The 25376-nt window shown below is 42.6% G+C and overlaps 3 protein-coding genes and 1 long non-coding RNA gene across 8 annotated transcripts; 1 reads left to right on the forward strand and 3 right to left on the reverse strand.

Moving 5' to 3' along the window:
- Positions 1-2279: 2279 nt before the first annotated feature.
- Positions 2280-3529, forward strand: LOC142380572 (trypsin-3-like). The gene is made up of 5 exons (XM_075466484.1): positions 2280-2319; positions 2449-2605; positions 2800-3053; positions 3150-3286; positions 3372-3529. Exons 1-5 carry the CDS (start codon positions 2280-2282, stop codon positions 3519-3521), a joined length of 738 nt encoding a protein of 245 aa, XP_075322599.1. The 3' UTR covers positions 3522-3529.
- On the reverse strand, positions 3447-10240 carry LOC142379871 (uncharacterized). 3 transcript variants are annotated; one of them, XM_075465231.1, is made up of 3 exons: positions 10115-10240; positions 8504-8629; positions 3447-8144 (listed from the first exon to the last, which is right to left on the reverse strand). In XM_075465231.1, exons 2-3 carry the CDS (start codon positions 8618-8620, stop codon positions 4515-4517), a joined length of 3747 nt encoding a protein of 1248 aa, XP_075321346.1. In that variant the 5' UTR covers positions 8621-8629; positions 10115-10240; the 3' UTR covers positions 3447-4514. The 3 variants fall into 3 exon arrangements, with proteins under 3 accessions (XP_075321346.1, XP_075321345.1, XP_075321347.1); XM_075465230.1 differs by having other exon boundaries at positions 9977-10240; XM_075465232.1 differs by lacking the exon at positions 8504-8629 and having other exon boundaries at positions 9977-10240.
- A 1133-nt stretch (positions 10241-11373) lies between these two features.
- LOC142379905 (uncharacterized) lies at positions 11374-14187 on the reverse strand. Its single transcript, XR_012769800.1, has 2 exons — positions 14012-14187; positions 11374-13510 (listed from the first exon to the last, which is right to left on the reverse strand). It is a non-coding gene; the product is annotated as an uncharacterized LOC142379905 (long non-coding RNA).
- A 1881-nt stretch (positions 14188-16068) lies between these two features.
- On the reverse strand, positions 16069-24560 carry LOC142379872 (uncharacterized). 3 transcript variants are annotated; one of them, XM_075465234.1, is made up of 3 exons: positions 24356-24560; positions 20118-20232; positions 16069-19522 (listed from the first exon to the last, which is right to left on the reverse strand). In XM_075465234.1, the coding sequence occupies exons 2-3, from the start codon at positions 20192-20194 to the stop codon at positions 16468-16470; spliced, it is 3132 nt and encodes a 1043-aa protein (XP_075321349.1). In that variant the 5' UTR covers positions 20195-20232; positions 24356-24560; the 3' UTR covers positions 16069-16467. The 3 variants fall into 3 exon arrangements, with proteins under 3 accessions (XP_075321349.1, XP_075321348.1, XP_075321350.1); XM_075465233.1 differs by having other exon boundaries at positions 20872-24560; XM_075465235.1 differs by lacking the exon at positions 20118-20232.
- Positions 24561-25376: the final 816 nt, after the last annotated feature.

Here is a 25376-nt window from a genome sequence, read left to right on the forward strand (position 1 = left end):
GATGAAGAACAACTATTACACGAACGTAAGCAGTCCAAACAATCCAGATAAATAGTCAAGACCGAGAACTCCATCGTCCAAAAACAGAGACATTAAGAAAGCATAAAAGCAATATTTGACATATATGAGTCATATTTTCATATACATACGTCTTAAAATCCCACACAAGCCTTTCTTGTCTTGTCATTGCTTTGCGAATCATTCTTTTAAATCCGGGTTAGTCTGGTTGAAAGACTGGGTCAAAATGTAAGAGAAATGCAGATAATGCTGTTTCATATGCCTTAATGTGGTTTTCTTGATATGATATTTAGTTTTTGATCTTTTATTTTTAAATGACCACCAGGCATGTTTGGGTATAAAATCTACAACATTTAGAAAGTGTTGAATGCAACATCATTTTACTCGGAGTATCTGTTCCACAGTCAGGGTGACTCCGGTGGACACATAAATATATATTTATAAAATAAATATATTTAATAAAATGTACTTTTAATATATATTAAAAGTAAGTTTTATTAAATAGACCAATATGGAGGAGAGCAGAGGACATGTCAGCAGAAACTAAAGATGATGATGCAAATGCAGAATGCATTAATCAGCATTATTTTGTTTTTTCTCTTTTCTTTTGAGGGAGCTATTACAAGAAAGGGAGATTTTCAAGGGGAAGATATTTAACCTACTAATACATATGGGACATTTTTGTCTGGTTTGCTGGTAACAATCCAGCCTGAGAGCTTGAACAGATATTTTTCTCAACCTCTCTTCCTCTGTAGTTAATGTCATTACCCTCAATGAACATCATCAGGTTTTCACACATCATAATAGATTAAACCAGAACCCACCTTAACGAATGAGGCGCGAACATTACATTTGGCCGTTCCTAAATTGAATTACGCATCTGTGTCATGTGCTTTTAGTAACTTTGTGCCGCATTGACTGAAGTGAAACATTTGTAAACAACTGATCCGTCCCAACACGTCAGCTTTGAGGGAACATGAGCTTGTTCTTCCAACAGAAAACAGCTTTGACTATGGTGGCTGGTTTCCTCGCACAAACTACTCACATCAGGTCGTCCCACAACAGCTGTGTTGATTTCAGGTCGGACACTGACTCTGCAATTTCCCAAACACGATATTTTTCCAGCATTCTTTATCTCAGGAGGATTTGTGTGTTTTGGGTTGCTATACAGCTTTTATCATGCACCGTGTCTTCGGATCCAGCTGACAGACAGATGTTCAGACATTATTCTTTACCATCTGCTTTTATAATTTAGAATTCATTAACCAATCAATGATTGCAAGCCTTCCTGACCCATATGTAGCAACAAAAAAAAAAACAACTGTGACAGTATCTCCACCATGTGTCACATATAGGATAAGCCTCTTGCTTCTGATTCAAAGCAAAAAGGGCTCCGTTTCATTTTCATCCCTCCACAAAGCATTTTTCCGATAATCATGTATGTTCTCCATATGATCTTTGGGAAACTGCAGATGGGCAGCAACACAGTTTTGGGGATGGTGAACACATTCGCCTCGCTGCCTTGCCTTAAGGCGCAGCCGTTGTTCAGAGTTCTCCTCACGGTTGAGTCACGAACGTTTACATCAGCCATCGTGAGAGAGGCCTCGAGTTGCTTCACGTGTCGCCGTTTTCAGCCGACCACTACTTGGGCGAGCAGCACTGCATTTCTCTTATATTTTCACCCAGTCTTTCAACCAGACTAACCCAGATTTAAAAGAATGATTCGCAAAGCAATGACAAGACAAAGAAAGGCTTGTGTGGGATTTTAAGCCGTATGTATATAAAAATATGACACATATATGTCAAATATTGCTATTATGCTTTCTTAATGTCTCTGTTTTTGGGCGATGGAGTTCTCGGTCTTGACTATTTATCTGGATTGTTTGGACTGCTTACGTTCGTGTAATAGTTGTTCTTTATCTTAATGGGAAATTCTGATGTGCTCTTAAGCTTTTAATCAGCTTTGCATTTAAATATTTTTACACAAAAACCAAAGAATGTCTGTTTCTGTACATGAAATCAGATGTGGTGTTTAAAGGTCCGTGCCAAAGCCTGTGACAGAGTTATAACGTAACGCCACATAATCAGTACTCCTGGCTTTCCAGATGTATTTTCACACACGTTATCGAACAAGATAAAGGTAAAAATGGAAAATGGAAAATCTGTGTCCTTGGTAAGTCAGATAGCAGAGGGGACAGGATGACTTTAAAAAGAGCAGCAGTGGAACCGAGCAGGCACTGAGGTGTTGGACAGAATCCACCATGAAGGCTTTCATTCTCCTGGCTCTGTTTGCGGTGGCATGTGAGTACGGGTGTTTCTTTAATATATCGTATGTACTTCAGTCTATTTTATGGCCACTCGATGAAAAAATAACTTTTTAGCCCAGCTTTAGATGATAGAAAAATGATTGCACAAACTTTATTCCATCAGATGCTGCTCCCATTGAGGACGACAAGATCGTTGGAGGCTATGAGTGCAGCAAGAACTCTGTACCCTACCAGGTGTCTCTGAACGCTGGCTACCACTTCTGTGGAGGCTCCCTGATCTCCAGCACCTGGGTGGTGTCTGCTGCTCACTGCTACAAGTCGTAAGTGAAAATAGTGGACGTGAGAATCACGTCACACCAGTTTGCGGATTTCTCTACAACTACAGGAACAGTCAAAGAAATCATAAGAAAATCCCTTTTAAAAAATCAAACATACTTGTACTTTGAATCAGAAACGTTCTCTTGACAAATTGAGCCTGTGCGTGGTATGTTTACCCTCTTGCTTCTCTCTTCAGTCGCATTCAGGTGCGTCTCGGTGAGCACAACATCGCCGTCAATGAGGGCACAGAGCAGTTCATGAACTCTGCCAAGGTCATCCGTCACCCCAGATACAACAGCAACAACCTGGACAATGACATCATGCTGATCAAGCTGAGCCAGCCCGCCAGCCTGAACAGCTACGTCCGCACCGTGTCCCTGCCCTCCAGCTGTGCCGGCTCCGGCGCCAGCTGTCTGATCTCTGGATGGGGAAACACCAGCGGCTCTGGAAGTCAGTGGAACACTGAAATAATATCTGTAAAATAACGTAAGCCCTGCACAATGGGGCGGTAGGAATTTGACGACTTATCTCCGTTTTGCTTTCAAGGCAACTACCCCGATCGTCTGAGGTGCCTGAAGGCCCCCATCCTGAGCGACAGCAGCTGCAGAAACTCCTACCCCGGACAGATCACCTCCAACATGTTCTGTGCTGGATACCTCGAGGGAGGCAAGGACTCCTGCCAGGTACGAGCCAAAGTCACGGCTTCTTAAAGACGACAGGTCAAAGTTCACAACACTTTTAGTCACACTTGTCTTTTACCTGTGTCAGGGTGACTCCGGCGGCCCCGTGGTGTGCAACAATCAGCTGCAGGGCGTGGTGTCCTGGGGTTATGGCTGCGCCATGAAAAACAAGCCTGGAGTTTACACCAAGGTCTGCAATTTCAACACCTGGATCCGCGACACCATGTCCTCCAACTAAAGTCACTTAACGAGCATTTGCTGCAACTGAAGTGAATATTCCTTTAATCACAATAATAATAATAAAAACTATTTTTAAAAAAACAATAATTGGTTTGACTTGTTTGCACATCAGCTCACATATCTACACACAGACAAAGAATCTTTCCTCGTATGAAGATTTAAATGAAACGGACTATTTCATGTTAAAACAAAAGTGAACTTTATTGTTTTTAAGACGAACTATAGAATAAAATGAGATTCAAAAGAGCAAGGTGTACATCAGGAAACAGCTTTTCCCATGATTACATTTTAGTCCACCACAGTTTTCAAGAAGATTCTGTACGCTGTCTGCGTTAAGTCCACAATGACGAACATGTGCAAAGCTCTTAAACTGTAAGAACAAAATACTGACGCATGAGGTTCCACATCAAATTCACAGTGGTCAATGTAGCTGACAGGTGCGTCGTGATGAGGTGAACCATAACTTCATATGCCAAACTTAAAAGGCAGTCATGAATTTATGAGTTTATTCTGAGTGAACACTCCTACCCAAGTGACAGAATACAAATTCAAAGATGATGCAGGACGGCACGAATAAATTAGCTGACAAAATGCTTCAGTGGTTACTGTTTTCCATGATTACAGTGTATGTAAACGGTCAGTTTCTGTGATTAATGTACATATTGTTAAACAGCCAGGGACCTTATTCAAGGGCTACTTCTGGTTCGGCATCAATGCTATAAATATACAAAATATCTGGGACATCTTTGTGAGACAGGTGCATCTCCTTTTGGCACAATCCCCTCTATCCCAATCAACTTGACCTCTCCTATCTACAGTTTCTTGGTTTATTTTTCAAACTCATGAATGATATCTCAGAAACTAAAATAGTGTTCGTGGCTTCACTGAACTAAAAGAAAACAGAATGGTTTAAAGTTTAAAAGGTGTGCCGCAATGTTTCTTTTGTTTTCATGCACACGTAAAAAAAAAAAAAAGTAGGTCCATGTAGAGTTCACACCTGGCCTCTAGCGTGCTGCAAATAATGATGATAAAGGTCTGAAATGGCAGGAAATGCGTCTCCGCACACAGCGCAATTGACGTCGTCCGAAGTCCCTTCATTTGCTTTGCTTGTATTTTTGGTCACGTGTCTTTTCACTACTCTTAAAGGCGTAATGGGTTTCCCAGCCGCACTGTCATTGATCCTTTCTGGACTGGTTTCTCTGTCGTGGATTGAGGGGGTCCTGCTGGGATGCTGAGAAGAATGGTCCAGCTCAGGACCCTGACTATGGACGAAGGAAATTACGGGCACGAGAGGTGACTTTTGAGAAACTGTGTTTGGATGTTTTTGAGGGGACCTCAAAGGGGAGTTCCGTGTTTCAGCTACTGGAAGTGGCGTAGCCAACTTGTTGCTGGGAGGGCCAGGCGTTTTCTTACTCGACGGTGAACTGCGTTCATCTATGCATAAATTGAAATCAGACTCCTTGTGCGTATCTTGCGTTGAGGAATGGCAGAGCTGGTGATTAAACAGCAAGTCCAGAGTCTTAAAGCTGCATCTGCACTGCTCACACTGATAAGGCAGAAACACCCTCTTTGGCCTGTCTTCAATCCAGTGGAAGTCCGGGTGCTCGTTCATGTGTTGCCTGTAAGGCCCGACAAACCGAAAACCTCGGCCGCACTGCGGACAGGTGAAGCGGCCACTTCTCTGACGGTGGACTCTCTGGTGATACCAGAGTTTTTTCCAACTTTTCAGTTTCTTCCCACAACAGGCACAGGTGTAGCTTTGGCCAGGGGCGTGCGTCAGCATGTGGGCACGCAGCCTGCCCATGTGCCTGAACTGTCGGCCGCAGTTCGGACACAGGTATCTCCTGGGGTCGGATCTATTATCGAGTCTGTTCAGCTTGGACACGAGGTGCGAGAGATGATGAGGCGGAATGGCTGTCGACTGGAAAGGTTTCTTTGAACTGGCGGAGCGCTTCTTGATGTTGCTGGCCTGCAACTGTTTTTTCTGCACGTCATAATTTGAAGAGGTGACGGTGGCTGGATTTGGTCCCAACGAACACCTCAGCGCGGGCACTGTGTACTGAATCAGCGACATCGTCTCCTCCTCCTTTATGGAAGAGCTGGAGATGTTTCTATCTAATTGGCACTGACTGCGATGCGCTTCGAACTCAGACACCGCGCCAAACAGCTTGTCGCAATACAGGCAGCGAACAAGCTTGGCGCCGGTGTGCTCTTTCATGTGGCTGTTGAACCCCTGCAGATGATCAAATATGTTCTTGCAGATGTGGCACGTGTACGTCAGCGAAGGCTTTTTGCGTCTGCTGGGCTGCGGATCATCGCTGCCTCTCACGGGTCTGCATGTGTGGTTTTTGGCGTTGCTATAATGAGTGAAGGATTTTTCGCAACGCGTGCAGTTGTAGCGCTTCACCGACCAGTGTGTCAGCTCGTGAACGCGGAGGAAATAAGCTTGGCCAAAAGCTTTGCCACATATATCGCACTTGTATGGCTTCTCTCCTGTGTGGACGCGGATGTGTCTTATGAGCGCGGACTGAAATGGGAAAGTTTTACCGCAGTACTGACAAACCTTTTTCTCCTTCTTTTCTGGGGTTGGATCTCCGTGAGGTCCTGGGCTTTCCTCCAGCTCCACCCCTGCGCTCTGCTTTTCAGATTCCTCCTTCTTACACTCCTGGTCCAGATCATTTGTGTGCAACTTCATATGTGAGGCGTACTCGGAGCACGGGAGCCGGATCTTGCAAAAGGGACACTTTTGATACATGCTGTTCTTTCTGTGCACTTTGAGATGAAGATTTAGGTTGGAATTTTTGCTAAAAGCTTTCTCACATTCGGTGCACTTAAAGGGCCGTTCTCCTGTGTGAATGCGTTGATGAATGACAAACTGAGACTGGAATTTGAAGAGACGACTACAGTAACCGCATTTCAACAGTGTTTTACTACCTTTTTTAGTGTAGATGACATTAGTGGTGCCATCGGAGTTCACTTCTTGACTCACATCACTACCATCTGCCTTTTGCTCAGTGTCACCACCACTAGCATCATGCTTCTCTTGAAGATGCTCCTTCGGTTTCAAAGCCTTAACTATTCTCCTCCTTCTCTTGCCCCCTCTTTTCCGCCTAAAAGTGTTTTGCTGCATTATTTGACCCTGTGATTTAACTGTGGTGTTGGCACCGTGTTGAAAAGAATTGGGACTATTTAACTGTGACACAGGATTCAAGCGATCCAGCTCTACTTCTACATCCTCAGCTTTCACAGCAGAGGGGCTCTTAAGAGATGCAGACTTGTCTTGGGAGGATGTTACAGTATCTGTGCTCGAGGGCTCTGCTCTCTGCAGCTCTGCATTTGTTGGACAGTCGGAGGACTCTGGGGTTTTTGACCGATGCTCCTCACTAGCATTTATGCTCGCAGCCTGTTTTATTTCAGGCTCTTCGGTCTGAGTTGGGTTTGGCAACTTTAAACTATTCAGATCCTCAGAAGAAATCCCTTCAGGCTCTGTCTGGGAAGGCGGCTCTGTTTGGGGTGACAAACCTTCTGTTAGTGGTGTCTGCTGCTCTTGTTCCTCTCCAGAATGTCCGGTGAGCTGATCACCAATTCCGTCTGCGTTAGTCTCGTGCGTGTCAGTGTTCGGCTCCACCTGTTCATCCGTCTCTGTTCTGCCGCCACAGTTCGTGCTATTGCTCAACACTGACGAGGCCTCCAGGGAATCCTCCAGCTTGGATACTTTTGCTGGAACTTGTGGATCAGTCAGTGTTGGCCTTGTCCTTCGTCTTTTAAAACCTTCAAGGCAGGATCTTTTGCCGCCTTCTATGGGAGTCACAACAGTCAGCTCCAAGTCTTCCGTACTACGAGGCTTTTCACCCTGCGCTGAAGGATGCTGCTCCCCTCTACTTCTCAGACTGCGTGCAGGGCCACTAACTTTAATAACGCTCGGAGCTGGGGCAGGAGGACGGGCAGCTTCAGTTTTAGAAACGGTGTTTTGTAAAGCTGTTTTTTTTGGGCGCCCTCTTTTTCTTTTTACCAACAAAGCGCCGCCTTCAATTTGGCCACCTTCGATTTGGCCGCCTTCGATTTGGCCGCCTTCGATTGTGCCGCCTTCGATTTGGCCGCCTTCGATTTGGCCGCCTTCGATTTTGCCGCCTTCCATATGGTCATTCAAGGTAGCTTGAGGACCAGCCGTCTCATTTTGAGGTGAACGGCTGATTGAGTGATCATCTACAGTGCTGGGCACATCGTTCCTGCTGTGGTTAACTAAACACGCTGGCACAGGTATTGTGGTGCTGACCTCCTTATGTTGAACTATATGAAGACCAGCATCGTTTGGATCTCTTTTGTGTTTGGCCAGCGACGTTCGTTTTTGTTTACGGGGCCTCCCGGGTTTTCTGCGGACCTCCACGAGCTTCCCGTGACTGTCTGTTGTAGAGCTGCACGTGCTCGCTGATGTCACCTGAGACCTTGTGTCCATCCTCACCTGTGACGACTCGTTCTCACTCTGCTGACAAATTGTCCTGACGACTGTTTCGGAGCTCACGTGGCCATCGGACTCCTGGCGCCCAGACGAGTTTGATTCGAGGGCCGGCTGGTTCTGATCTGTTGCTTTCATTTCGTCTCGTCTCTTACCCTCGGGTATCTGCGGAAGAAAAACAAAAGGGACGTCGTTAACGTGTTAAGCGTTTGGTGGCAAAGCTGCACAACTCTTCTAAGATGGAAACAAATAAATGCCACTCGCTGTCATGTTATAAAGTGTGATGGTAGAAACCTCAGAACGCCTGTATATGGTGCAGGCAATAATCAGCTCAGACTGTCACCTGATTTAATGCACTGTACAAATTAATCTCTTCACACATGCATGTACAGCCAAAGTTTAGGAATTAAGTTCATCTGCACAGCATCACAATTCAAAACACTCTTGAAGTCTAAAGATGTAGTTGATGCTGTGCACAATTAAACATTTTGGCTTTACATTTGTCTGTTTTTCTCACTGGCTACCTGCTTGCAGTCCGAAGGGGCATGAATGGAACTGCGAGGAAGAGGAGCCACAGAGGTTAAGTCAGAGACTGTATTTTGGTCACTTCTTCCTCTGCCGAAGGACATTTTACTCCCCATGTCAAGAGTCTGTGGATTAAACAGTGACAAGGAGGCTGTAACGCACAAAGAGAGTGACGTGTAAAGCAAAAACTCCATCATGTCACATCGTTTGGGCTCTTAATGAACTCACTGTGGCTTGAATTATTATTTTTTTAATCTAAAACCTGAAGAAACTGCATGCAACAAACACTTGTCTCAAGACCCAGAAGTGGCTGGTTGAGGAGCTAAGCAGGCGCAGGCATCGTTAATGAACTGTGATGAAAATAAGGAGCAGAGGGAGCCTGCTGGATGCAATCGCTCGGTCAGCCTGCTTGTACGGATTAGTGCTCAAAAACAATTCTTCACCAGACATCAAAGATGCCCCCCCCCCCAAAAAAAGTGAGAAACCCTTGTAAATAATTTCCTAAACCCTGTCAGAAAGATGGCAAAGAGCACAGTCTGAGCAGAGTTTAGGAAGGTTGTCGCTTGCATGAACAAGCTTTGGTGGAAAATACCACGTCTGGGGATTTATTTCAGTAATTCTGTTCAAGGTAGAACTGAAGCTTCACGTTTTGTTTTTTTTTTATCTCAAAGGGGGAAAAAATGATCACTTCACTCTCACTCTTTGCATTTTCATAGAAGTTAAGATTGCTCTTACCTTGCAGATTAACACTGCCATTTAATAAATGATGCTGCATCATTACAGATTGGTCATCTTTAACTATTCATAAACTGCAGAAAATGTGTTCCAACAGCCAAAGCATTAAAATTATTTAATTTATTTAAAAATATCAAATACTGAAAAATTCCCCATAAAACAACAGCTATAACATATTTAATCATTAATGGCACAACTTTGCATGAAAAGGGATAGTGTGCATTATATATACCAGAGCCCAAAGTGTGACACCGCAGTTATTAAGGTATAGGTTACAGACATTACAAGTAATGCGACAAAGTCCACTATAGTTTGTCAATACAAACGGTTGTTGCCAATTTCAGCCCACCGTTCGTCTCCATTGTAGACACAGTTCATTTGATGGAGACTTACAGAGGACTTACAGGAACATATGGCTTTTGTGTGTCTCTCCCATCTCAACCTACTGACACAGAACCGTGTGTCTTAAGTGCATACGACCGACTCAGTGGATTCATCAGTCACCAGTTACCATGAGAGGCTAATAAAGACATGACTAACAGTGAAAGTATGGCGTTATCATTTGGTAGGCCACGTAGCTAGCATCGTTTAATAAACGTTACAGGCCAAAATTAACCAAACCGTAGACTTCGATGTCAGCTTATACAGCTTGCTTTGTAACCAAGGCGGCGGGTGTAGACTATTTCTCTACATCAAATACGAAATATGATGGCTGGTAGTAAACACAAAGTGCTTGCCTGCGTGGGGGAGAGTCGGGATTGGTTTCTGCGTAGCCATGCACGAACCGTTGCTACACTAGCTAGCACTGGCTAAGTGAAAGCTCACTATCTCTGTCTCTCAGTGGATTTTGGCACCTTTAACATGGGAGTATTAACCTGGCAACTGAAATGCTAACGAGGACCAAGATTCGTCTTCTTTTCGGAGCAGTTTGCGGGACTCTGACACTCGGTATCCACGCACAAAGCAACCCGACAAAGTGTCAATCACCACGCCGTGCGGGCGCACCGAGAAACTACTTTAAGTGCAGTCGGAAATATCATTGTTATGCAGGTTAAACTTCATAAGTGGCAAACACCACACAAAGAACCATTAACACGGTGTCAAAATGTAAGGATCGTAAAACTATTGGTCGTTTGGTACAGAAGATAGAAAACAATCTCAAACCCCATTGCAGATACAGTTCCAAAATTTTAGGATTGTTGTGTCCAGAACTGTATCAAAATGTTGTTTTGTTGGTTTTCTTGTTTCTTTGTATTTGTTTACTGGCCCATGTGGGTCGTTCTAGATTTCTTTCGACCGTTTTGCGTATGTTTGTAGGTATTTTATGACTACGGTCATATTTTGCCACACAAGAACTCTTAGCGCCTTAATTTTTGTTTTCATTATCTGTTTTGTCACATTTTGTATATCTCTTTGTAGTCATTCTACCTCTTTCTGGCAATTTCACCTCCCTTTGTCTTTACCTCATGGTGGTTCTCTTTTTGTATATGTCTTTTAGGGATTAAATCAGGGGCTTCTTGACTCGTAAAGCCACACTTGGTAAGGTAGATCCATTCAGGAATGCCCATTCTTGTCTATGTTAAAATCTTGTTTGATGACATATGTAAAGAAAGCTTGGAATGAGAAAACAGCGTGGTTTTCCTACAGTTCTGACATTGTAAATTGAAGCAAAGTGAGTCGGTGTCACATGTGTAAACAGCATGTAGTACAGATTAAAGTCGTAAAGCAGTAGTTTGCTATTCACGTTAACGTATAGCTCGTGAACGCCTCATGAACGCAATTGGATACCGCCCAGGGTTTACCTCATCTTCAATGGACGTACCACGGCCTTTTCTTTTAATTAGTTTCAAACTGCTCCCTCTGCTGGAGTCACACAATAGAACCAGACTTACTCAGGAAACGTGTGATCAGTAGCAAAGGTTCTGAATAAAAATGCTGGAAATTTTAACAACTTACACATCCGTGTTGTCACATCAATTTAGCCGATAAAGGGCGATGTTTTCAAATTACAAGAATATCTTCCAATTAAGCTGCACACAGGTTGGGAGAGCAATGCTTCAGTTCATTTATCGTCTATATAACTTTGTGACAGGTGCATTATGTTCCATATTTTATTCCATGAAAACATACACAGAAACTTTGAAAATATACTTTAATACATCATAAACTGTGTTCATAAAGTTCATAAAAACAAAGCTGGTAGTAACACACAAGGTATGGTGGTCAAGCTTCACGACACATTCTCATCTTACTAAAAACGTGATAAAAAAAAAGAACAAACAAAACAAAGACTATTATACGGTGCCTGGTTGTACCATCAAACATGGGTAGACCATACTTATACATTATGATAATTAACTACATTTACACCATCTGCTCCCATTCATGGAGAACAACTTCAAACTCATGTTAGTACAGTGTCAAAGTGAACGTTCTCTGTACTAACATGACATCCAGGAAAATACAGACGCATGTTGGTTAGCAGTTTTCTCTATATCTTAAAGCAGTTTGGAGAGAGTCATGTTGCAATGTGTTCCTACATGATTATTCATTTTGAAGCCACGTCTGTATGCACTTGCTCGATATTTAATGCAAAAGGTGACATGCAAACTGCGCGTGCCTCACTTGACCACTCATTAAGTCTTGATGGGGACAGATGAAGTTACTTGGTAAATCATCTCGGCAGGGTTGTCTGATCCACCCTCAACAATGTAACAGTCGTCATCAACATCCCCCCGTTTTCCCTTGTCCAGGCCGACAGCCATGAGTTGGTCCTTTGTGTTAACAGGTGAAAACACCCGTTTTCTCTCACCATTCATCTGAGGAGATTGCTGGCTCGCCCCTGTTGCCATACTCTTGTGCTTGTAATGCCGTTTGCCATCTACCATATGGCTTGCCATGAATTCTTGGGCTTTGGCACACTTGTGCCTCTGAAGCATCTGAGCGGTTTCAAAAGGAAGATGGCACACTCTGCATGGGAACTCATTTCCTACACACGCCCCTGTAGGCTTGCTCAGTACAACTGAGGCAGAGTTTGTGGGCATCCTTAGTTGTACAGAGGGAGTGAAGGGACGCGCCTGACTGTTTTTATTGGATAGACTAGCATGTTGACTCTTTGATGCCAAGAAGACACCAATGGAAGGTCTGGATGCACTGAAATTTTGACTTTTTAACTGCAAAGGTGGAGTGGCATGAAGGCCCCGATTATGATTATTGTACGTTCTCATATTTTGAATTTTTAGTGTTTGGGTGGAGGTGGCATGAAGTGCCCGACTACCTTTAGTGACTACACTGGGATTCTGGTTTTGGAACTGTAAGAGGGAGGCGGCCTGAGGTGGCAGGAAAGCTGTATTCTGTCTTTTACCGGCTTCGCTAGGTGCCTTGTAGTTCAGCGGTCTTGCTGTGATGAGTCTGAATTTAGTCTGATTATTTGCGGTGTTACAGGCATGGAAGCGAGGCACTAACTTCTTGCTCGAAAGTAGCAACCCACATCCTATACAGCCAGAAACTTTATCTGTGACATGTGAGCTGTTGTGGGAGATGAGAGAGACCCTTGACATAAACCCCTGCCCACATTTTCCACAGGTGTATGGCTTTTTCATGTTAAACTTGCGAGCTGTTTTCAACAATACAATCGGCTGATAAAGCATCCAAAGATCTACCGTTGGTGCTCCAACGCTTCCAAAAATGTTCTGCATGTCTTTTACTGAGGGGGCAGGATTTGAGAGCAAAGATGCTTGTGACAAAGAGGAGTGCAACTCAGGCAACTGTGGAATCTGCGCGGCCTGCACAGGAACTTGTGACTTTAGAGCTGAAGTATTGGATGCATGCAGGACAGGCCTCACTGGTAATGAAACTGATGGCATGTTGACCGCGGTTGGTGCTTTCCAGACAACCTCACCTTTCTGCAATCTTATCAGTTTTTCCTCCTCTTCTTTGCGTCTCTCAAATCTGCGCTTCCTGATGGTTTCGTGATCAAGCACTTGGTGCCCAGGTTCATGTGTAGTGCTGTGCTCCAGCATGTCTTTGTATTCGGTAAACTCAGTTCCACAGGAGCAGATGAAACTCGCAGAGGAGCACGTGTGCTCCTCGAGGCATTTCCGATTTGCGAATATCTGCTCGCAGCTAAAGCAAAAGTGTCCAGTGTCCATAAGGCCTCTGCCAAGGCCATCACTCAGCATGCTCTGCAGTGTTCGACTTCCTCTCTTCATGATCAGACTGGGCATGAATATGTATTCAATGTGGATGTGGAGCCCACTGCAGTGCCTTCACTGTTAAAAGAAACAAATCACGAAGTTAATGCAATCAAATGTAATATAAGTGAATTGGACATATTAATCAATGGTTGCTGATTTTATGTGGCACAGTCGAGCTAATTATAGAAGCAGCCAACTACGAAAGGACTGCATCTTAAGCAATGAAGAGGGGATTTAAGTGTATTATTCAAAACCAATTTAGTTGTCTGACGGTTTTTTTTAAATTATTATTCTTACCTTGAAAAATAAATCAAAACTTGTGGACACCCATTAATGAACATTTTGCCCAATAAATTGCGCTAAAATCCATACTGTAAAAATGTAGACCGTACTCTCAGCGAACCAAATACGGAGGCATAAGATAGAATTCCAATTCTATACGATAAAGTATTAATAAAAGCTTCCCATGTGTTGTCATTGTACAACGTTACTTTGTTAAACGCGGGCTATATTTGCTACATGCACATCATGCTAACGTTAGCTTCAACAAGCTTACCAATCTTACTATCACCTTACCTTTACGCGCGTATGAAAGTGAATCAGCACTGTGACACACCCTTGGGATAACCGAGAACACCTTTTCCACTTTCTTTTTGCGAGATATTCCCTTTTAGGCTCAGTTGCCGGTGTTTAGCACTGGTATGTAGCCGTTAGCCGTTCAACCACACCAAATTACAAGAAAACGTATCTTCTTCTACGGAACGCGCCCTTGTAAATCACAACATCCGGGCATTTCACGTTATACTGACACCTATCTGCTCAGGTTTCTCCTCCGTCTCTACCGAAGTCTGAAAAGTTCACACGGTAAAACGTAATCTTTGTCAATAATCAAAATGGAAAACAATGCCTTAATTATTCATTTAATTATGCATGAACTGAGCGGAGTACGCTTTAAACCAAAAAAACAATCCTCTCTGTGCAAATGCTCTAGTGACATATTCGTGGATGCAAACATGGCTACGGAAGCCGAGAACGGCCGTGGATTTTTTTATTTATTTATGCACTGATATCTCGAGATAAAGACTTATTATTTCGTTATCTCGAATTAACAAAGATCGTTTTCTCGTGATAACGAATCAATTTATAATGTGTCTTGCTTTCAACCTACAAGAGCTGCCACGTACGGCTTCCGTAGCCACTAGCTGCAGCTGTCATAGACATATGAAGATAATCTCTCTATACATCTAAATAGCTGTAGCCTACCGATAAGTTGCACTGTACGTTAGTTTGTTTACATGACTGGGTTTGTTTAGGGGCTACCGGTTAGCAGATGAGAGGCTGACAAACTCCTATCTATCCGGCTGCTTCAGCTTAGGTAACAATTAATTCGTTATCACGAGAAAACGATCTTTGTTATATCGAGATAACAAAATAATTAATTCGTTATCACGGGCAAGCAAATTTTGTTATATCAAGATAATAAACAGTGCATAAAAATAATAATAATCCACGGGCGTTCTCGGCTTCCGTACATAGAAGCACCACATCAATATTTCATTTTATCAGCGTTTCACTTGAAAAGACTACTTACAATATGTCCTGTAAAACACGTTTTAGAGAAAGAATTTAAGAATAAAATTAATGATGGCTTAAACTAGGGGTTTAGTAAGCCTCCCTGTATATAGAAGTAGGAATAAGAAAATAAACTCTCCTTTTCACTTAGTTTTTTCTGGATGCTGATATAATCATGATTTTACTAATTAAATATATACACACATAACAAGTGAAAGTAAGATACCCTACATATTACTGTTGGACAAGTCCAGACTAAAGTACACACATATATATATATATATATATATATATATATAAAATCGATCTGTGCCAACTTATTTGTTTCTAAAATTGGGGTCAAAAAGGGGTCACATTATAACTTAATATTTTGTTAACCAACATCTTTCCTCACCTCCATTAACTGAGCCTCTCCTGACACTCACACCGGTCCAAATAAATAAGTTCATCCATATTGAAATCATGATATAATAATAATAATAATAATAAAGCTGTTAAATGTAATGTAAAAAAAAATGTAACCTATGAAAAAAGTTTGTAGTGGTTATATTTTATTTAATCTATACTCAGTAGATAAAATATCAGTTTTTCCAATCAGTCAGATTATACTTTTTGGCTTCTTCTACATAGGTCAACTGAAATGGGCTCAAACTGTACTACCTTTAGAGACTTTTGTACAGACTCTATTATTACTCCAGGCATATCTGGAATGCCTAAAACTTGATCTGAAACGTGACCCAACACACATCAGAGCACCACCTCAATATGGAGAACGTGCGGTTTAAATGTGAAACCTCTTAACCAGCCTTTGGTTTATACTGCTCTCACTTTGTTCCTTAAAATGTATCATTTACAGCCCATCATAGAACAGCACATTTCTATGTATTTTTCTCATGGTTCAGGGTAATGACCACTGGCTTACAGGACTTTAAATTTGGTCCAAATGGTTTCACTATTGAGACGTGCTCTTTACGAGTGTAAACGACACTCATCAATCCTCTTCTTCTGCTTTGAAAAAAGTAAGATATCAGATCTCATAAAAACAAGAAAAATACAAAATGACATGTTTCACACTCATGTATGTTTATTAACACCATGAACGACATCAAGCTACAACACCGACTGTATGAAAGAAGTTTGATTTCCAAATAATCATTTACTGGCTAAAACGTCTAAAAAATTTAGGGATTAGCTTGCAAAAAGTAAAATGTACAGTTTTGTCAGTTATTTTTCTTCCTTTTTTTTTCCCCTTTCTTTTTTTTTTTTTAAAAACAGTGAAAAGCCAAAATTACACCTACAAGTTGTTTAAAAACCTTTTCTGCAGCTGTACAATGTCTAAAAATCTCATGCAAGAAAAAAACAATAATAAAAAAAAAAAAGAGCATCAGACAACTAATGAACAAAGTATAAATGTGCTGTGGTCTTCAACATACCACTTTTTCAGTTAATTTCCAATGGCTTTAAGGAGTCAGCGGTTCTTGTGTTTTAGGCTGGGTGTCTCCAGCCATGATACGATGAATTCTCCTGCGGTGGTTCTTGAGTGATTTAAGGCTGGGGTATGTACCCTGACAGACGTCACAGCGATAGGATTCAGACTGTTTGTGAGTGAGCAGGTGTTTCTGCAGACTGTCAAACGTACCAAACCAGCGAAGACAAACGGGGCAGCGGACAGGCTTGATGGCAGGCTTGCAGGCTCCGTTCCTCTGGTGAAATATTAGAGAGATAGAGTTGGGAAAGTCGGCGCTGCAGTGTGAACAGCGAAAGGCTTTGGGTGGATTTGTGGCTGGATTTGTGGCTGGATTCGCAGCGCGTACGCCTTTGCAGCGATTCCAGGATATGTGCCTCCGAAGGGAACAGCGAGTTGCAAAACTATTCCCACACCGTGTGCATACAATCCGCTTTTTTGTTGGAGCTGGAAGTGGCACAGGGTGTGGTTGTTTCTGTGGAGGCCGAAGCACTGACTGTAATTGCTGCTGCTGCTGCTGAAATCGAAGTAAAAGAGGTTGTGCTCGCTGTGGTTGTACTCCCTTTAGTATCGGGCGATGAGGATGCATGTGGATCTGCAGATGAACTTCGTACTCAGCCCAAGAATTAACAGTCTCTCCACAAGTCGGACATGTGTACGATTCTTGTGCATGCTTCTGCAAATGCTCCAGGAGGAGCCTTGGAGATGTAAATCCGGCCCCACACTCGCAGGTGACCCTCCGTGGAAGCACAGAAGGCAGTGACATGATGCCCCAGTTTCGTGCACCATCCTCCTGGGTTTGAGAGTCGGCTGCCGCAGTGCCTGGCACACTCTGCTGCGCTGTCACACTGTCCACATCTGGCATTGTTCGCAGCAGCTGGCACCTCTTTCTGTGAACCATCATGTTATCTTTGCGATTGAAGATCTTTCCACAGACAAAACAGGGGAACATTGCTTTCTCATTACTGGCATTAAGTGTACTGCCACCTTGATCATCACTCCGTGCTGCAGTCACTATCCCAGGGGGCCTAAACCCACACAGTCGCAGATGACGTCTTAAAGTTGAGGCCCGACTGTAGGTTTTCTGACACCTGTCACAAGGGTAACGTCTTACACCATCGCTGACAAAATAGTGCAGGCCGTGTGCAGCCATATCTGCGTGTTCAGCTGGATCAGACTCATTCACCTCGTCATCATCACCAGTACTAAGCACCTGCATTTCATCATCCAAGGGCATCGTCCACTGCCCTTCATTACTGTCTTCATTCTCGGGCTCCTCATCGTGCCAGCTGTTTTCTTCTCCTTCCTGGTAGGACAGAAGAGATGGATCTTGATGCTCCTCTATAATGGACGATTTGAGGGAGAACGGGGAGAAGGTTTTTGCTGGCGGAGTCCAGGCCAGCTGTGAAACTACAGACTGCTCTGCATTTGAAGAAGCCAACTCAACCTTGATGCGTCCAGTAACCTCGGTGCCCACTGCTATACTCTTTGAATCGTGACATCCGTTTTCGTCCTCGTCCGTGTCAGTTTTGGCATCACTATTTGGCCTCTGTGTGAAAAATTTCTGCATTGAGGGAGTGAATTGCTTAGAGATGGCTGACATTTGACCGTGACACCTGTGCGTTTTGAGGTTCCACCTCCGTGCATAGCTGTGCCTGCACAGTGGACAATAGAAAACCTTTTTTGCATTGTTGACACTATGGAATGGCACTATTTTGGGGGCAAATGAGAACTTGTGTTTTAAAGAGCCAGATGAGTGTACATTCTTGTTTCCCATCTGAGGGCAGATGTGATTATCAGGCAAAGGCAACCGCCCTATGATGAGCTGTTTGCAACGACGACAGCATTTAATCCTCTCTTTTTTGTGCAAAAAATGATGCTCCGTCAATCTGTCCAAGTTCTCAAAGACCCTACGACAGCGGCCACATTGATATCTGCCATATGTGCCTTTACTAACTGAATCCATGAGCTTTTGGCGGGTCTCAAGGACCACAACAGGAGAGAAAGTCTTAGTGAGAGACACAACCCTTTTCTTACTTGACTCCAGAATTTTGCTAATGGATGGAGCTTTAGTCTTTATACCAGGTTTAGCAAGCAGCCGTCGCAACTGAGCAACAGAGAGATCATTGATCGGAGACGCATCTGCATCTGCTTTTGCTTTTGCTTTTGGTGTTATATCAACTGGTACGTTTTCTTGCTTTGGGACAACGTTGTCACTTTGAATCTCAGACGGAGGACGTGGAAAGCGGTTCAGGTATGCCGACGCCAGCATCTTCATTAGAGTGTTATTTTTGGGCAAATTCTCAGACTTTGCACTGTGGTGAACAGAATCCTTTGTCTCCTGAAAATGCACATCTTCTACAGTGTCTGATATTTGCTCTCCAGTGGTAGAAATGTTCTCAAGTCGTTTCTCACCAATATCTTGAGGGAGTGTACGCTGGCCTTGAGGTGTGGTTTCCAAGGCAACACGGTCTTCCAAAGCCACATCTCCTTTAAGTGCATTTAAAGTGGGATCTACAGCATCTGGGGACTGGGAAGTGGAGGGCCTACTAAGGACCAAACCTGTCTGGGTTACAGGACTGAATGATGCATGCGGACTGGGAAAAACGCTATCGCACCCTGTTCCACTTGGAAGGACAATATTATCGGCCAGGGGCTGCTGTTGCTGCATTTGAGAGAGATGAGAACGTTTGTGCTCAAGCATAAGGTCGAAGTCCTGAAATTCCTCTCCACAATCGCAAATATAAAAAGAAGGTGAGGGGCTCTCAGGCAAGACAGCTGGGGGACTGTGGTGCGCACTGTTTGAGTCTGAATTTGCAAGCAGGGTTTCATGTGGGCTGATGCTAGACTGTGCTGGAGGCGGGGAAGAGACCTTTGAGACTGTACTTGCATGGGTTGCTTGATGTACGAGCAAAGAGGCCAGTCCGGTGAAGGTGGCGGAACACGCCACACAACGATACACTTTGGGTGATGAAGAACCTCCCTGTAACCCGAGCATTATGGCAGCCAAACACTGGAAGACTGGTGTCCTGGTCAAGCTAAGCAGACTCCTGTAAAAATAAAGAAAAAAAAAAACACACACAAAGTAATGTCACTTACAGAGAGCAGACAGTCCAAATTAGGAAGACATTTGTTCTGAATGTAAATCTTTTATCTGCCATCAACAGAATATGAACAACACAATTAGTTTAACTTGAAGTCTACATCATGAACAAGATTCAAATGAAACTAAATTGCATTTTTATACGCTAGAGAAATGAATCAAATTCATGCCACACGAGTTAGGTGGGATTCTGGTCAATGTGCACCTCCTGGATATATACCTCATCGGGTGATTTCCAAATAGCCCTCAAAGAATAACATGATGTGATGGACATGTCATGAAAGCTGCAACTGCATTTTCATCAACACCTCACTCCACAGTGTGCCTAAGGCATGGCCTGAATTCCAACATGAAGAGACAGCCCAGCCCGCCTGTGGTCAACAAATTCATCAGGTCTTCTGACAGAAATAGGATAAGACCCTACAGCAGCAGATTCACACCCTATTTCCACTGCCACGATCAGGTGAATTTCCACTTTACCGTCATGGCAGGAAGAAAAAAAAAAAAAGGAGAGAGAGAGAGAGAGAGAAGATTGTGCAGACCCGTGATACCGCCTCAAGAAGAGCCACAACCATATCCATAACCACGATGTGTTGTGGAGCACAACGAGCAGGCACATGAAGAATGGCCATGCCTTGGATTAGTATTTCACAGCCTCTAAAAAAAAAAAAAAAACCATCAGGTAACAAAATACAAACACTTGTGACCTACATTTCTAGCTTTACCAATACCTGTAAGGAGGCATTATAGTGGTGTTGATAATAACTTCTGATATTGGAAAATAAACTAACAGCCTTTCTACAACATAAACAACATTGTGACTTCTTTTAGTTCAGTTAACATTTTAGGGATGGAAGATAAGTGACCGTTTCAGTCATTAAGTCTCAAGCACCATGCTCGTCTTTGGATTCAGCATGTTGGTTGGGAACCTCCAGGCGTACTGGGCAAAAAAAAAAAAGAAGTCCAGACTGCTTTTCATATATGTAGCCAGAAAAGAAAATGCATGCCCAATGCTAAAACAAATAAGCTGATAAATAAAAAAGCAATGTTTGCACTCACCCTGCCAGTCCCTGACTGTGCCAAATCAAGTGCGCTACGCTAAAACGGTAGCACTGTGCGAAGAGTAAAGATCCCTGTACGGCTGTGTCATATGGTTCATATCAGGCACACAAAGATCAGCTTTTTTTCATCTATTATGACTTGTGTGTCTGGATCAATGCCTCTTGTTGATTGTCTGTATTAGTATTTGTCAAAATGTGCCAGTCAATGTCCTACAAGGTTGAACAAAGCACGCACTTTGCGATACGCAAGCAGCTGCCAATCATGGTTTTCAGAGTATGACGTTGTCCTCACGTTCTGGGCCCTGCTCACATTTTCACTGTAAATTAACTCGCCGCAAGACGAGAGACAAAACACACAAAAACAACGCTTCAATAGATCGTGCGATAACATTACTGTAAATTCTTGTGGCCATCAATATGTGGTAAAATCTGATATTGTGACGTCCCTATTCAGAGTTTTAGTTTGAGTACATGCCATGTCATGACGCAAAAAAAAAAGAAGCTTAATAAACTAACATTTGAATCTATGCTACTTTGCAGTCATATGTACAGTCATATGTTATGTAGCTTACAGCATATGTTGTGAATCAATACAGGGTGTCATAATGAAACCTTCAGCCTTCAGTGTAGCTAGAAACTAGGAAATATTTGAGAGCTTTCGAGAACAATGAGAGCTAAATCCACGCATATAAGATTTTGATAGAACAGGAATGCATTTTTCTTCCGAGGACCATTTGCCTAAAGGACCTCTGCCGTTTACAGGACAGCTGTTTTTACTGTACTGTGGCTGCAGCCTGAAATTAATGGACAGCTCACTTCCCCTTGACATCCAATCCAATCCAATTTTATTTATAAAGCACTTTACAACAACATCAGTTGACCAAAGTGCTGTACAAAAAATAAAAAACAAAGAAATTTAAAAGAATAAAAATAAATTAAAAAGGCACAAAACAGCAATATAATTTAAAACAATAATAATACTAAAAATAGCAATTTCACATTTCAACATCTCACATCGTGTCAAAAGCCAGGGAGAAGAGATGCGTTTTAAGATGAGATTTAAAAACAGACGGAGAGGAAGCCTGTCTGACGTGGAGAGGCAGATTGTTCCACAGTTTAGGAGCTGCCACAGCAAAGTCACGGTCAGCTCTGAGCTTGCGCTTGGTTATTGGTATACTCAGGAGCAGCTGATCAGCTGACCTGAGAGAGCGCAAGGGTTAATAGGGCTGTAGCAGCTCAGAGAGGTAGGCTGGTGCGAGACCATTGAGGGATTTAAAAGTAAATAAAAGAATTTTAAAACTGATCCTAAAATGTATGGGCAGCCAGTGAAGTGAAGCTAAAATGGGGGAAATGTGCTCATATTTAAGTGTGCCAGTTAAAAGACGTGCGGCAGCATTTTGCACCATCTGAAGACTGGCGATGGAGGACCCACTGACCCCCACATAAAGAGCATTTACAGTAATCCAGCCTAGTGGTTACAAAGGCGTGGATTACTGTTTCAAAGTAATGGGTTTTATTTTTGGCAAGCTGCCTCAAGTGCAAGAAACTCGATTTAACGACCGAATTTACCTGACAGTCGAGCTTGAGATCGGTATCAACTTTCACCCCAAGGTTAGGGACAGTTGGCTTAATCCAGGCCTTTATGTCGTCAAGACACCGGAGTAGTGGTTTGACAGAATAAGCGTCTTTCTTTTTCAGTGGGACATAAATCTGGTTGTCATCCGCATAACAGTGGAAGGACATACCATGCTTTCTTAGTATGGAACCAAGTGGTAGCAGATAAAGAAAGAAGAGAAGAGGGCCTAAAACTGAGCCCTGGGGGACCCCACATGAGAGATGAGCAGAGGAGGACACAGAGTCACCAATGCTGACTCAGAATGTTCGATCAGCCAAGTATGACCTGAACCACTCCAGTGCTACACCACTGATGCCCACCCACTGTTTCAAACGGGAAACTAAAAGTTCATGGTCCACTGTGTCAAATGCAGCAGTTAAATCTAAAAGCACCAGAATAACAGTCACCGGAGTCAGTAGCTAAAAAGATATCATTAAAAACTCTTAAAAGAGCTGATTCTGTGCTGTGCAAGGTTTTAAAACCAGATTGGAAGACCTCAAGAATGTTCTGCTCTTCCAGAAAAACCATTAATTGGTTGCAAACTATCTTCTCGAGGATTTTTGCAATAAAAGGCAATTTAGAGATAAGTCTAAAATTTGCAAGAACATCAGTATCTAGTCCTGTTTTTTTTTTTTTTTTTTTTTTTTTTAAATCAAAGGTTGCACTATTGCATGTTTGAAATGTTCAGGGACCACACCTGAGGACAAACTGCAATTAATAAGTACCAGAACAGAGGACCCTATAGTGGGGAGAACCTCTTTAAATAGCCGAGGAGGGATCACATCATTTGGAGAACCTGAGGGCTTTAACTGACCAACAGTCTTCTGACTGTTGGGTCTTCTGACATCTTCCTGAGTGACATCTGGGTGGACCATACAGGAGGCAAGACACAATTAAACAAGCACGCTCCAGAAATCACAATGATTTCCTCATTGCACATTGAAGATAGCTATGGACTTAAGTAATGACATGGACATATCCGAAGTACCAACAAAAGAGCAATACAGAGACAAGCAGAAAAGACTACAGTATCAATGTCATGAGGCCAAAAACATGTTTGGAGTTATTTCTCCAAACAATAACCAGCTCTACTCACAAATGGGCTCATTCATAACATGCTATGGAGCTGTTTTGGACACAAGTGTCTTCAGTCAGTGCGGAAATATGGATGGAGAGCTGGGATGATAAATGTTGGCAGGGGGTTTAAAACTTAAGATACAGCTTGCAGTGAAACTCTGATCTCAGATTGATTAATTCCAAAATGAAACGATCCACGTTTATGTGATATTGAAATCACCACAAAGCAGTATTATACCTTAAAAAACTGGGAATTACATAATTCTAATATATTTAAGGGTGATGCCAGTGTAAGGACTCACAATATTCAGTTTGACAGAAACGAATTAATCAAAAATAGCTAAGACATAAAATAATTCTGGCATTTCCTAACTAATGCATTTACCACATCATATTCACACATGTTACATTAAAAACAACAAACCAGCTAATCATAAAATTGGGTCTTCAAACATGCAAATAGGGCAGCTTATTTTTCAAGTCTTGTATTATGTGACTACGTAGTTGATAAGGAGCTCTACCATAAACCACTAAAACACCACGAGGTGGGCACAGTCACAACAACACACACAAATGCTGCTAGTTGTTTTTTTTTTAAAAAACAGCCTGATGAGAATATCGCGCTACATTAGCTTGCTAATACTAGACAAAACATTTTAATAAAAACTAAAAAAAAACAGCGACGCTGTTTTACTTAGAATACATTTCGAAATACCATTATATGGACTTAATATTTCTTTCTTTTTTCATTTCAATTTTTTTACCTGATCCAACCTCGAGCTAAAGAGCTGGCAAATAAGCAATATTTAACGTTTGTTAGATTAGCATTTAGTCCCATTATACATGGACTCCGGGTCTCTCTCAAACATCTCGGTGGGGCTGCTAGTAAAAGCTAACCAGGAGGATGTGGTCATCCACGTTCTTGAGCAGGCCGAACAGGGGAATAACTGAACGTTTGCAAGCTAGCTACCATGACCTATGAAGAAACAGCAAAGTAAACCGCCCGTTTGTATCTACAAGTACTCACCAGTCACAGGAGCGCTAGTGTTTTCTGTCGAAAGGGAACCACAAGGGCGGAGAGAGACGGGAGGAAAATGGCTCGGCTGACATCTGTCCAAACGAAGCACAAACTCTCAAGGGAAAAGGCTATTCTGCCCGTCTCTGTGGTGAACAAATGTGATGCTGTGCCAGGAGCAGAGAGGTTCAGCTGCAGCGGCAGAAGGCGCGGAGTGCTTTGGACGGCGCATGCGCACTGCACGCGTGCCTTCCAGAGCAAACTCCTGGCCGCTCGAGCGCCGCGCTCAGTTTGTCACTGTGGTCACTATTAATATTACATATCATGATAGCAAGGGCGGATATGTCTTTTCCATGTCGTGGGGGACAAGCAACATAAATCAAGAGTAGCTTTTGAGGGCAATACCAAAAGAGAAAGTCCTCATAGTTGTCTCTACATGCATTCTATGTGATATTCTGGATACATTTAGAGGTTGATAAGAACTGGAAAACCAAAGGAAACCTACTCAAAACTCCAAACCTATTTTCTGCATAGAACTAACTTCTGTTCCTTTGAGACTCTCGAACAATTGAAAGACAAAGACAAAGTAGATCAATTCAGACTTTATAACTATTGTGTAATGTAATGTTTGTAATCATAAACATTGTCTGTCTTGTTTATTGATGATTCAGTGTATGAACCCTTTGAGTTAATCAAATTATTTTTGGGGGGTGCTGTTGTTTACCTGTTGCTTTTTATTTCCTGTGCTTGAAAATAATTTATCTAGTTTTTTTCTATTTGATATCAATTTGAATCCTTTAATCCGGTTTGTATTTGCGTTCTCTCTCTAACCCTTTTAATCTACAATTTTCTATTTCATTTTCCATTTAGATTCACAATTATGTTTCCTCTAATTGTGACCTTGCACACATACAATAGCACATGTCAGGACACCACATGATTATCATTTTCTTCTATAAATGTCTTGATCTCCTTCTCCATAATGTATTCCTTCATATTACTCTCAGCTTTTTGAATCTCAGCCTCAAAGCAT

Source organism: Odontesthes bonariensis, chromosome 5 (genome assembly GCF_027942865.1).
Source record: "Odontesthes bonariensis isolate fOdoBon6 chromosome 5, fOdoBon6.hap1, whole genome shotgun sequence".
NCBI lineage: Eukaryota > Metazoa > Chordata > Actinopteri > Atheriniformes > Atherinopsidae > Odontesthes > Odontesthes bonariensis.